Source organism: Petromyzon marinus, chromosome 67 (genome assembly GCF_048934315.1).
Source record: "Petromyzon marinus isolate PM22_M1 ecotype Great Lakes invasive population chromosome 67, UKy_Petmar_22M1.pri1.0, whole genome shotgun sequence".
Taxonomy (NCBI): Eukaryota; Metazoa; Chordata; class Hyperoartia; order Petromyzontiformes; family Petromyzontidae; genus Petromyzon; species Petromyzon marinus.
The window spans coordinates 4114881-4127152 of NC_133733.1; the positions used below are offsets into that span (position 1 = coordinate 4114881).

The 12272-nt window shown below is 56.6% G+C and overlaps 1 protein-coding gene across 1 annotated transcript in view; it reads right to left on the reverse strand.

Annotated features, from left to right (window-relative positions):
* Positions 1–12027, reverse strand: part of LOC142906575 (dynein axonemal heavy chain 2-like) — a 304317-nt gene extending 292290 nt beyond the window's left edge. Inside the window, exon 1 of the mRNA XM_076054707.1 lies at positions 11707–12027. Within this exon, the coding sequence (XP_075910822.1) occupies positions 11707–12018 (312 nt within the window). The 5' untranslated portion in view covers positions 12019–12027. The remainder of the gene's footprint in view (positions 1–11706) is intronic.
* Positions 12028–12272: the final 245 nt, after the last annotated feature.

A 12272-nucleotide genomic window follows, 5' to 3' on the forward strand; every position in this document is an offset into this window, starting at 1 on the left:
GAGATGGAACCCACGACCTCCTGCGTACCAGGCGAGGTAGTCAACATCTCCGAGCCACTTAGCACAAACATCTGTTGAAGGCTCTACGGACGGTAAGGGGGCAGGGTGACGGGGGTGGTGGGAGGAGTGGGGAGGGGGGGTTAGTGGGGGGTAGTGGGGGGTAGTGGGGGGGGGGGTAGAGAATCTTTATCTTTGAATGCCAGCGGTCGTTGTACGCTGGCACATTTGCTTCACGATGGGGGCGCCCGTGCCTGGCGCTGCCGCCGCTGCCGCCGCTGCTGCTACTACTCTGTCGATTCGTGTTCTGTCGCTGGTCGAATCAACGAATCATCGTTTTGACGGTGTGTGTGGGTGGTGTGTGGGTAGTGGTGTGTGGGTGGTGTGTGGGTGTGGTGTGTGGGTGGTGTGTGGGTGGTGTGTGGGTGTGGTGTGTGGGTGGTGTGTGGGTGGTGTGTGGGTGGTGTGTGGGTGGTGTGTGGGTGGTGTGTGGGGGATGTGTGGGTGGTGTGTGGGTGGTGTGTGGGTGGTGTGTGGGGGGTGTGTGGGGGGTGTGGGTGGTGCGTGTGGGTGGTGTGTGGGTGGTGCGTGGGTGGTGTGTGGGGGGAATGGGGGGTGTGGGGGGTGTGGGGGGAGGATCAAAGTGATTGTTAGCGCCGCGCCGCGTCGACAAAACGTTCACTCTGAGGGCCTCCAAACCCGCCACCTCCTCCACAGCCCTCCCCACCCCTCCCCACCCACCCACCCCTCCCCAGCCCTCCCCACGCACCCCTCCTCACCCCTCCCCACCCACCCACCCACCCCTCCCCACACCTCCCCACACCCCCCACCCCCCACTTCTCCTTTCGCGATTCCTTTCTTGTTTGCTGTGTCTCGAATTTGTATTTTTCAGCGTCGTTCAATTTGGCGAACGTCGCTTTCAAACGGGACATCAACGGGGAAGCGTGGAAGGGCCGAGGCACCCCCCACCCCCTCCTCCCCCGCCCCCCTCCTCCCATTGGTGCCCCCCCCCCCACTCCAGCCCCACTCCCCTTTCATCCCCCCCCCCCCCCCCGGCGTCTCGGAGTGACAAAAACGCGAAGCCGGAGCCGCTGAGAATCTCGGATCCGCTCCGTGGTTTCCAGCCTCACAGTCACGGGGATTGCTACCGGGGTTTTTGGCTAACACAGAGGCCCATAGACTCACATCGAGACCCACTGACTCACACGCAGAGACCCCATAGACTCACGCAGAGACCCACAGACTCACATCGAGACCCATAGACTCACATCGAGACTCACAGACTCACATCGAGACTCACAGACTCACGTCGAGACCCATAGACTCACACAGAGACTCACAAACTCACACAGAGACCCATAGACTCAGAGACCAATAGACTCACACAGAGATACACAGACTCACGCAGAGCCGCACGGACTCACATCGAGGCCCATAGACTCACACAGAGACCCATAGACTCACACAGAGACTCGTGACTCACACAGAGACCCATAGACTCACGCAGAGACTCGTGACTCACACAGAAACCCACAGACTCACATCGCGTCCCACATACTCACACAGAGACCCATAGACTCACGCAGAGCCCCATATACTCACACAGAGACCCACAGACTCACACAGAGACTCACAGACTCACACAGAGACCCATAGACTCACACAGAGACGCATAGACTCACACAGAGCCCAACAGACTGTAGACAAACTGGTGACCCGACCACCGACCACTCAATCACCCACTCACTGATACATCCACCCTCTCGGGTTTGGTTTTCTTTTGAAAACGATGCAACCTAATTGGCTGGGGCAGAGGTAAGGAAGGGCTGCAGTGGTGGTGGTGGTGGTGTTGGCGTAGATTAAACTAAACGAAACTCTTTAATGTTGGCAATAGAGGCACTCGCTCTGAGCTACGTAGCTTTTTTTGTTCAAAGATCAGAATTTTTCTTTTCGACCGGAGGAGGAATCTGATGAGATTAAAAAAAAAGCTCTTTCCCCCACCGCCCCCCACAGATGTCCAGTAAGGAGGACAACGGCGTTAAGAAGGTTACACCGACAACAAACACACGCTCGAGAGTAGTTGCAAAGTACAAGAAATGTAACCAAATCACCCGAACACACGTTACAAATACAACACGAAACCATCCCCTCCGATCCTACCAGGCAAAGCCCCCCCCCCCCGAAACTATGAACTTATTTTTTTTCAGAAGCGACCTGGCCATCACAAATGATAGCTCAACAAAGTGGCTGATCGTCACGTGGACGTGCATAGCAGGAAAAAAAATATATATATCGAAATAATCTCAATGGACGTTGATTCTAAATGTGGAGGGGGAGACAAAATCCACGTGACCACGTGGAGAGAGAGAGAGCGAGAGACACCGCAGACTCCAAATATACAGCAGCAGCAGGCAGTGTCAGGGTCGGGATCGAACCCACGACCTCCTGTACACCCGGCGAGGTAGTCAACATCTCCTAGCCACCGTTATGATGACGAGAGGGAGAGAGAGACACGCAGACTCCAAATATACAGCAGCAGGCATCAGGGTCGGGATCGAACCCACAACCTCCTCCATAACAGGCGAGGTAGTCAACATCTCCTAGCCACCGTGGTGATGATGATGATGAGAGAGACGCAGACTCCAAATATACAGCAGGCATCAGGGTCGGGATCGAACCCACAACCTCCTGCATACCAGGCGAGGTAGTCAACATCTCCTAGCCACCGTGGTGATGATGATGATGATGAGAGAGACGCAGACTCCAAATATACAGTAGGCATCAGGGTCGGGATCGAACCCACAACCTCCTGCATAATAGGCGAGGTAGTCAACATCTCCTAGCCACCGTGGTGATGATGAGAGAGAGACACGCAGACTCCAAATATACAGCAGCAGGCATCAGGGTCGGAATGGAACCCACAACCTCCTGCATAACAGGCGAGGTAGTCAACCTCTCCTAGCCACCGTGGTGATGATGATGATGAGAGAGACGCAGACTCCAAATATACAGCAGGCATCAGGGTCGGGATCGAACCCACAACCTCCTGCATACCAGGCGAGGTAGTTAACATCTCCTAGCCACCGTGATGATGATAGAGACAAGCAAACTCCAAATATACAGCAGCAGGCAGTGTCAGGGTCGGGATCGAACCCACAACCTCCTGCATACCAGGCGAGGGAGTCAACATCTCCTAAGTGGTGACGGGGGTGGGGGGGTGTGAAGGAGGAGGGCGGAGGCGATGGGGGGGGGAGGTGAGGGAGGAAGGGAGGGAGACAAGAGGAGGAAAAGGAAGAGGCAAGCGAGGGATGAGAGAGAGAGAGAGAGGGAGGGGTGGGGGAATCAGGGGGTGAGATCTTGGCCCGCCGTGGCCCAGCTGGGGAATTGGCAGGAAGCGATGGGATTAGAGGCGGTGGCCTTAAAAGGAGAGACACGTGGGGGGGGGGGGCTGGTGGTGCTGGTGTTGAGGGGGGCCAGTGGAGGTCACAGCTGCCGACAGTACAACCCGCGGGCAAGGACATGGCCCAAAGAAATCTGCGGAAGCCGCGGGCCAACAACAACCGCCCCCGACCCACCCCCTACTCAAACCCCACCCGCCAGGAGCCTAGCGAAGCCTCTCAGCAGAACCGTCTGGAACGTTCCACCCTTCTGATGTTCGGACGCCACTGAGAGCCGCCTGGGGGTGCCAGGTTAAGTCGCAACAACTACTTTGGTTAAGAACCAGTGGTGTAGTGTATAGTGTAGTGTATAGTGTAGTGTCTAGTGTAATGTAAAGTGTGTGTATAGTGTAGTGTATGGCAGTGTATAGTGTAGTGTAGTCGTATATAGTGTAGTGCATAGCAGTGTATAGTAGCGTATAGTGTAGTGTTTCGTGTAGTGTATTGTAGTATATAGTGCAGTGTATAGTAGTGTATAGTGTTGTGTATAGTGTAGTGTCTAGTGTAATGTATAGTGTGTAGTGTATAGTGTAGTATATAGTGTAATGTATAGTGTAGTGTATAGTGTAGTGTATAGTGTAGTGTAGTTTATAGCAGTGTATAGTGTAGTGTATAGTGTAGTCTGTAGTGTATAGTATCGTGTATAGTGTAGTGTATAGTGTAGTGTATAGTAGTGTAGTGTACAGTGTATAGTAGTGTAGTGTATAGTGTAGTGTATAGTGTAGTTTATAGTAGTGTATAGTGTAGTGTATAGTGTAGTATATAGTGTAGTATAAAGTGAAGTGTATAGTAGTGTAGTGTATAGTGTAGTGTATATGTAATGTATAGTGTATAGTGTAGTGTATAATGTAATGTATAGTGTAGTGCATAATGTAATGTATAGTGTGTATATAGTGTAGTGTATAATGTAATGTACAGCGTGTATAGTGTAGTGTATAATGTAATGTATAGTGTGTATATAGTGTAGTGTATAATGTAATGTATAGTGTGTATATAGTGTAGTGTATAATGTAATGTATAGTGTGTATATAGTGTAGTGTATAATGTAATGTATAGTGTGTATATAGTGTAGTGTATAATGTAATGTATAGTGTGTATATAGTGTAGTGTATAATGTAATGTATAGTGTGTATATAGTGTAGTGTATAATGTAGTGTATAGTGTGTATATAGTGTAGTGTATAATGTAATGTATAGTGTGTAGTGTAGTGTATAATGTAATGTATAGTGTGTATATAATGTAGTGTATAATGTAATGTATAGTGTGTATATAGTGTAGTGTATAATGTAATGTATAGTGTGTATATAGTGTAGTGTATAATGTAATGTATAGTGTGTATATAGTGTAGTGTATAATGTAATGTATAGTGTGTATATAGTGTAGTGTATAATGTAGTGTATAGTGTGTATATAGTGTAGTGTATAATGTAATGTATAGTGTGTAGTGTAGTGTATAATGTAATGTATAGTGTGTATATAGTGTAGTGTATAATGTAATGTATAGTCTGTATATAGTGTAGTGTATAATGTAATGTATAGTGTGTATATAGTGTAGTGTATAATGTAATGTATAGTGTGTATATAGTGTAGTGTATAATGTAATGTATAGTCTGTATATAGTGGTGTATAGTGCAGTGCATAGCAGTGGTCTAGATTGACAAACTCCCTTCTTTAGAACTCCCCCCCCCCCCCAATGCTGCCTCCACCCGCAACGGCTGCCTACGTACGGTACTAAAGAAGTCCACCCCAGGCACGTGACGGGAACCGGTCCTAGGCATTTGCCACCGATGTTGGCCCTGAGCGGGAATCGAACTCGGGTCATGGAGGGTTGTGCACGCCCCCGCAAAGACGCACACAAAACCCTAGAGGAACAACGCGCAAACTCAAGGCAACGGGTGTGTGCGTGTGTGTCTGTGTTTGCCTGTTTGTGTGTGTTTGTGTGTGTGTGTCTGTGTGTCTGTGAGCGTGTGTCTGTGTGAGTGTGTGTGGGGAGCGGCAGTGTAGCGGTTAGCGCTACGCTGCGCTATGAACCCCGCGACCCGGGTTCGATTCCCGCTCACGGCCAACACCGGTGACGATTATCTGAACAGGTCCCGGGCCTCCCCTACGTCGACTCAGCCTCAAATGGGTACCTGGTGCGATGTGTAAGCACCGTCACTGGGGAGACAAAGGCGGCCGGGTGTGGTGTTGGCCACCCACCCCCTCGTGTGCCGTGCCGGCCTTCATAGGTGCTCGCTAAGAGCACTTGCCCCTACAGTCTGTTAAGGCTAAATGGGGGATCTTTGTCTATGTTTTGTCTGTGTGTGTCTGTGTTTGTGGGGAGCGGTGGTGTAGCGGTTAGCGCTACGCTGCGCTACAAATCCGGCGACCCGAGTTCGATTCCCGCTCACGGCCAACACCGGTGACGATTATCTGACCCGGTCCTGGGCCTCCCTTAGGTCGACTGAGCCACAAATGAGTACCTGGTGTAGCGGTGGTGTAGTAAACATCACCACTGGGGAGACAAAGGCGGCCGGGCGTGGTGCTGGCCACCCACCCCCTCGTGTGCCACCGTGCCGGCCTTCGTAGGTGCACGCTAACAGCACTTGCCCCTACAAGCTACACGGGGGATCTTTGATACACGTGTGTGTTTGTGTGTGCGTACGTGTACGTGTGATGATTGTGGAGCCTCAAAGGATCGAGGAAGTATCCACCCCCTGTGAGTGAACCGCTAGCCCAGTGTGCTGACCCATTACGAGCGGACGAGCGGGTGGGCGAGCGGACGAGCGAGTGGACGAGTGGACGAGCGAGCGAGCGGAGAAGCGGACGAGCGAGCGAGCGAGCGGACGAGCGAGCGAACGGATGAGTGGGCGAGCGAGCGAGCGGACGAGCGAGCAAGCGGATGAGCGGGCGGACGAGCGGACGAGCGAGCGATCGGATGAGCGAGCGAGCGGAGGAGCGAGTGATCGGATGAGTGAGCGAGCGGATCGGATGAGTGAGCGAGCGGAGGAGCGAGTGATCGGATGAGTGAGCGAGCGGAGGAGCGAGTGATCGGATGAGTGAGCGAGCGGAGGAGCGAGTGATCGGATGAGCGAGCGAGCGGAGGAGCGAGTGATCGGATGAGTGAGCGAGCGGAGGAGCGAGTGATCGGATGAGTGAGCGAGCGGAGGAGCGAGTGATCGGATGAGCGAGCGAGCGGAGGAGCGAGTGATCGGATGAGTGAGCGAGCGGAGGAGCGAGTGATCGGATGAGCGAGCGAGCGGAGGAGCGAGTGGTCGGATGAGCGAGCGAGCGGAGGAGCGAGCCAGCGAGCGACCGAGATAGCAGAGGAGCGGACGAGCGAGCGGATGAGCTAGCGAGCAAACAAGAGGGCGGACGAGCGAGTCAGCGAGCGAGCTAGCGGACGAGCGGACGAGCGGGCGAGCGCGCGAGCGAGCTAGCGAGCAAGAGAGCGGACGAGCGAGCGGGTCAGCGATCGAGCTAGCGGACGAGCGGACCAGCGAGCGAGCGAGACAGCGGGCGGACGTCTTGTTTGGAGAAATAACACCGACACACAAGCCCCCACCACCGCCACCGCCGCCGCTTCTCATCGTTCCCACAAAACGTCTCGGGCCTTCAAGTCGGTGCCGCTATGTTTGAAGTTTCGCCGATGCGATGTATTTATTTTGTTGGGAATGGGGTCGGAGGGGGGGGGGGCAAGAGGAAGGAGTGAGGGGGGGAGGGGGTGTGCTCTGGTTATTATTTCAATACTTAAAATATTTTTTCAGGGTGATATTCCAGAAGAGTCATCACCAGTGGGAATGAATTTGCCGCCCCGTACGCACACGCATGTCGCACGCATGTCGTAGCTATGTTGTACGTGTGTTGGGGGGGTTAGTTCGAGTGAGTATGAATCCGTCGCGGCCAGTATGGGAAGGTTTCGGGAGGAATGGTGATCATTCCAGGACTATCATTGTAAATGTTGCAATGGATTAACGCGCCTACACACAACCAGTTAGTGCTGTACTAGTATACTACACGATACACTACACTATACACTACACTATACACTACACTATACACTACAATACACTACACTATACACTATAATACACTACACTATACAATACACTATACACTATATACTACACTATACACTACACTATACTACACTACACTATAATACACTACACTATACAATACACTATACACTATATACTACACTATACACTACACTATACTACACTACACTATAATACACTACACTATACAATATACACTACACTATACACTATAATACCCTACACTATACACTACACTATACACTACACTATATACTACACTATACTACACTACACTATACACTACACTATACACTACACTATACACTACACTATACACTATACACTACACTATACTATACACTACACTATATACTACACTACAGACTATATACTACACTACACTATACACTACACTATACTACACTACACTATACACTACACTATACACTACACTATACACTACACTATACACTACACTATACACTACACTATACACTACACTATACACTATACACTACACTATACTATACACTACACTATATACTACACTACAGACTATATACTACACTACACTATACACTACACTATACTACACTACACTATACACTACACTATGCACTACATCGTTCCCAGCAGCAGCACTCCAACCACCCCCACACCCACCCCAAACACCCCCACCCACTCCACCCCACTCCAACCACCCTACCCCAACTACCCCAACCACCCCCACCCACTCCACCCACTCCACCCACCCCACCCCAAACACCCCCACCCACTCAACCCACTCCACCCACTCCACCCACCCCACCCCACCCCAAACACCCCCACCCACTCCACCCCACTCCACCCACTCCACCCACCCCACTCACCCCACCCCAAACACCCCCACCCAATCCAAAACCCACCCTACCCACCACAACAACCCCCACCAGCTCCACCCCACCCACCCAAAACCCCCACCCAACCTCCACCCCCACCCACCCCACCAACTCCACCCCACCCCACCCACCCCAAACACCCCCACCCACAACACCCACCCTACCCACCCCAAACATCCCCACCCCAAACACCCACCCCACCCACCCTAAACACCCCCACCCACAACACCCACCCCCACCCACAACACCCACCCCACCCACCCCAAACACCCCCACCCACAACACCCACCCCCACCCACAACACCCACCCTACCCACCCCAAACACCCCCACCCCAAACACCCACCCCCACCCACAACACCCACCCCACCCACCCCAAACACCCCCACCCACAACACCCACCCTACCCACCCCAAACACCCCCACCCACAACACCCACCCCACCCACCCCAAACACCCCCACCCACAACACCCACCCCTGCCACTCCACCCACCCCACCCACCCCAAACACCCCCACCCACAACACCCACCCCACCCACCCCAAACACCCCCACCCACAACACCCACCCTACCCACCCCAAACACCCCCACCCACAACACCCACCCCACCCACCCCAAACACCCCCACCCACAACACCCACCCCTGCCACTCCACCCACCCCAAACACCCCCACCCACAACACCCACCCCACCCACCCCAAACACCACCACCCACAACACCCACCCCACCCACCCCAAACACCCCCACCCACAACACCCACCCCTGCCACTCCACCCACCCCACCCACCCCACCCACCCCACCCACCCCACCCACCCCACCCACCCCACCCATCCCACCCAATTCACACGGACACACCGAGACAATTAATTGTCATGCTGCTGATGCCATCAGCGTAACGAGGAGGCGTTAATTAATGCACGCGCATGTGTCAGTGCAAAGACAAAGGTCCCCCGTGTAGCCTCAACAGACTTCAGGGGCAAGTGCTGTTAACGAGCACCTACGAAGGCCAGAACGGCACACGAGCGGGTGGGTGGCCAGCACCACGCCCGACCGCCTTTGTCTCCCCCAGTGGCGATGCTTACTACACACACCGCTACGCCAGCTACTCATTTGAGGCTGAGTCGACCTAGGGGAGGCCCGGGACCGGCACAGATAATCGTTAATCGTCACCCGTGGTGTTGGCGGCCGCGAGCGGGAATCGAACCCGGGTCGCCGGGTTCGTGGCGCGGCGTAGCGCTAACCGCTGCACCACCGCTCCCCCACCACCACCACCACCGTCACCACCGTCACCACCACCACCACCGCCACCACCGTCACCACCGTCACCACCACCACCGTCACCACCACCACCACCACCACCACCGTCACCACCACCACCACCGTCACCACCGTCACCACCGTCACCACCACCACCACCGTCACCACCACCACCACCACCGTCACCACCACCACCACCACCGTCACCGCCACCGCCGCCACCACCGAGCGATACGACGCCGCGCAGAGTGCCGCCAAATGCACAAAGCGCCACGTCCACCGAATCACCGGCAGAACGTGCCACGCCGGCGACGACCTCCTCGGCATTTCCCGCCCCCCCCCCCTCCCGCCCCCCCCCCCCCGCCCGCACCGTCGCCGGCGGAGAGGCCACCGGATCGGCGAACGCCGCGGTGTGGGGGGGGGGGGGGGCCCAAGTCACCGCGCACGCCGGAGCCGGCTGCCGATGTGGGCCGCTCTGACTGGCCCGTCAGGGGCCCACGGCCGCGGTGTGGTGGGAGGGCCCCGTGCCGAAGGTGACGAGGCCCATCGGGTGCCGGGGGGACCCTCCGACTCCCACCGTGGCTACCGTCCAACCGGCGTTGCCGTGTCGGCGGAGCCACGCTTGCTCGATTGACGGGCTCCCACGAGGATCGGTGCTCCACCACCATCACCGTCAGCAGCGTCACCACCAGCGTCACCACCAGCATCACCAGCATCACCAGCATCACCAGCATCACCAGCATCACCAGCATCACCACCGCCACCACCGCCACCACTGCCGCCAACCACCGCGACCGCCACCACCACCACTGCCACCACCGCCACCACCACCATCAACCACCACCATCACCAGCATCACCGCCGCCACCACCGCCACCACCGCCACCACCGCCACCACCACCACCGCCACCACCACCACCACCACCACCGCCACCACCACCACCACCACCACCACCGCCACCACCACCACCACCACCACCGCCACCACCACCACCACCACCACCGCCACCACCACCACCACCATCAACCACCACCACCACCGCCACCACCACCGCCACCACCGCCACCATCACCACCGCCACCACCACCGCCACCACCACCACCACCACCACCGCCACCACCACCACCACCACCACCGCCACCACCACCACCACCACCACCGCCACCACCACCACCACCACCACCGCCACCACCACCACCACCATCAACCACCACCACCACCGCCACCACCACCGCCACCACCGCCACCATCACCACCGCCACCACCACCACCGCCACCACCACCGCCACCACCACCACCACCACCAACCACCACCACCACCACCGCCACCACCACCACCACCACCACCACCGCCACCACCACCACCACCACCACCGCCACCACCACCACCACCACCACCGCCACCACCACCACCACCATCACCAGCATCACCGCCGCCACCACCGCCACCACCGCCACCACCGCCACCACCACCACCGCCACCACCACCACCACCACCACCGCCACCACCACCACCACCACCACCACCGCCACCACCACCACCACCACCACCGCCACCACCACCACCACCACCACCGCCACCACCACCACCACCATCAACCACCACCACCGCCACCACCGCCACCGCCACCACCGCCACCATCACCACCGCCACCACCACCGCCACCACCACCACCACCACCACCGCCACCACCACCACCACCACCACCGCCACCACCACCACCACCACCACCGCCACCACCACCACCACCACCACCGCCACCACCACCACCACCATCAACCACCACCACCACCGCCACCACCACCGCCACCACCGCCACCATCACCACCGCCACCACCACCACCGCCACCACCACCGCCACCACCACCACCACCACCAACCACCACCACCACCACCGCCACCACCACCACCACCACCGCCACCACCATCAACCACCGCCACCACCACCACCAACCACCACCACCACCAACACCACCAACCACCACCACCACCACCGCCACCACCACCACCACCGCCACCACCACCACCAACCACCGCCACCACCACCACCACCACCACCGCCATCACCACCAACCGCCACCACCACCACCGCCAACCACCGCGAGCGCTCACCTCGGCGCCGTCGCTGCGGAACGCCTCGTGGGTTCGCCGCAGCAGCGCCAGCAGCCCCTCGTGCTCCCGCAGGAGGCGTCCGAGGGCGGCGTCGCGACGGCGCCGCTGCTCCGGCACAAACTCCCCCGCCGAGAAGACTCGCCGGTTCCGGCGGCCGCGCCCCTCCTCCACCACCTCCACCACCTCGTCCACCTCCTCCACCTCCACCTCCTCCTCGTCGTGGTCGTCGATGCGCAGCAGCAGCGTCTCGCTCATCCGCCGGCACCCGCGTGCGATCTCGGAGCTCGCCGCCTTGAAGGAGTCCACCAGCATCTGCACCTACACACGGTGGGGTGGTGTGGGTGGGTGGTGGTGGTGGTGGTGGTGAGGAGGCTCGGGTTCGTACGTTACGCGCTGCGCTGTAACCTGTACATTACACTATACACTACACTATACACTACGCTGTAACCTGTACAACATGCACTACACACTACACTATACACTACGCTGTAACCTGTACACCATGCACTACACTATACACTACACTATACATTCATAATAAAGGTTCTTGGGTTAGATCGCGTTTA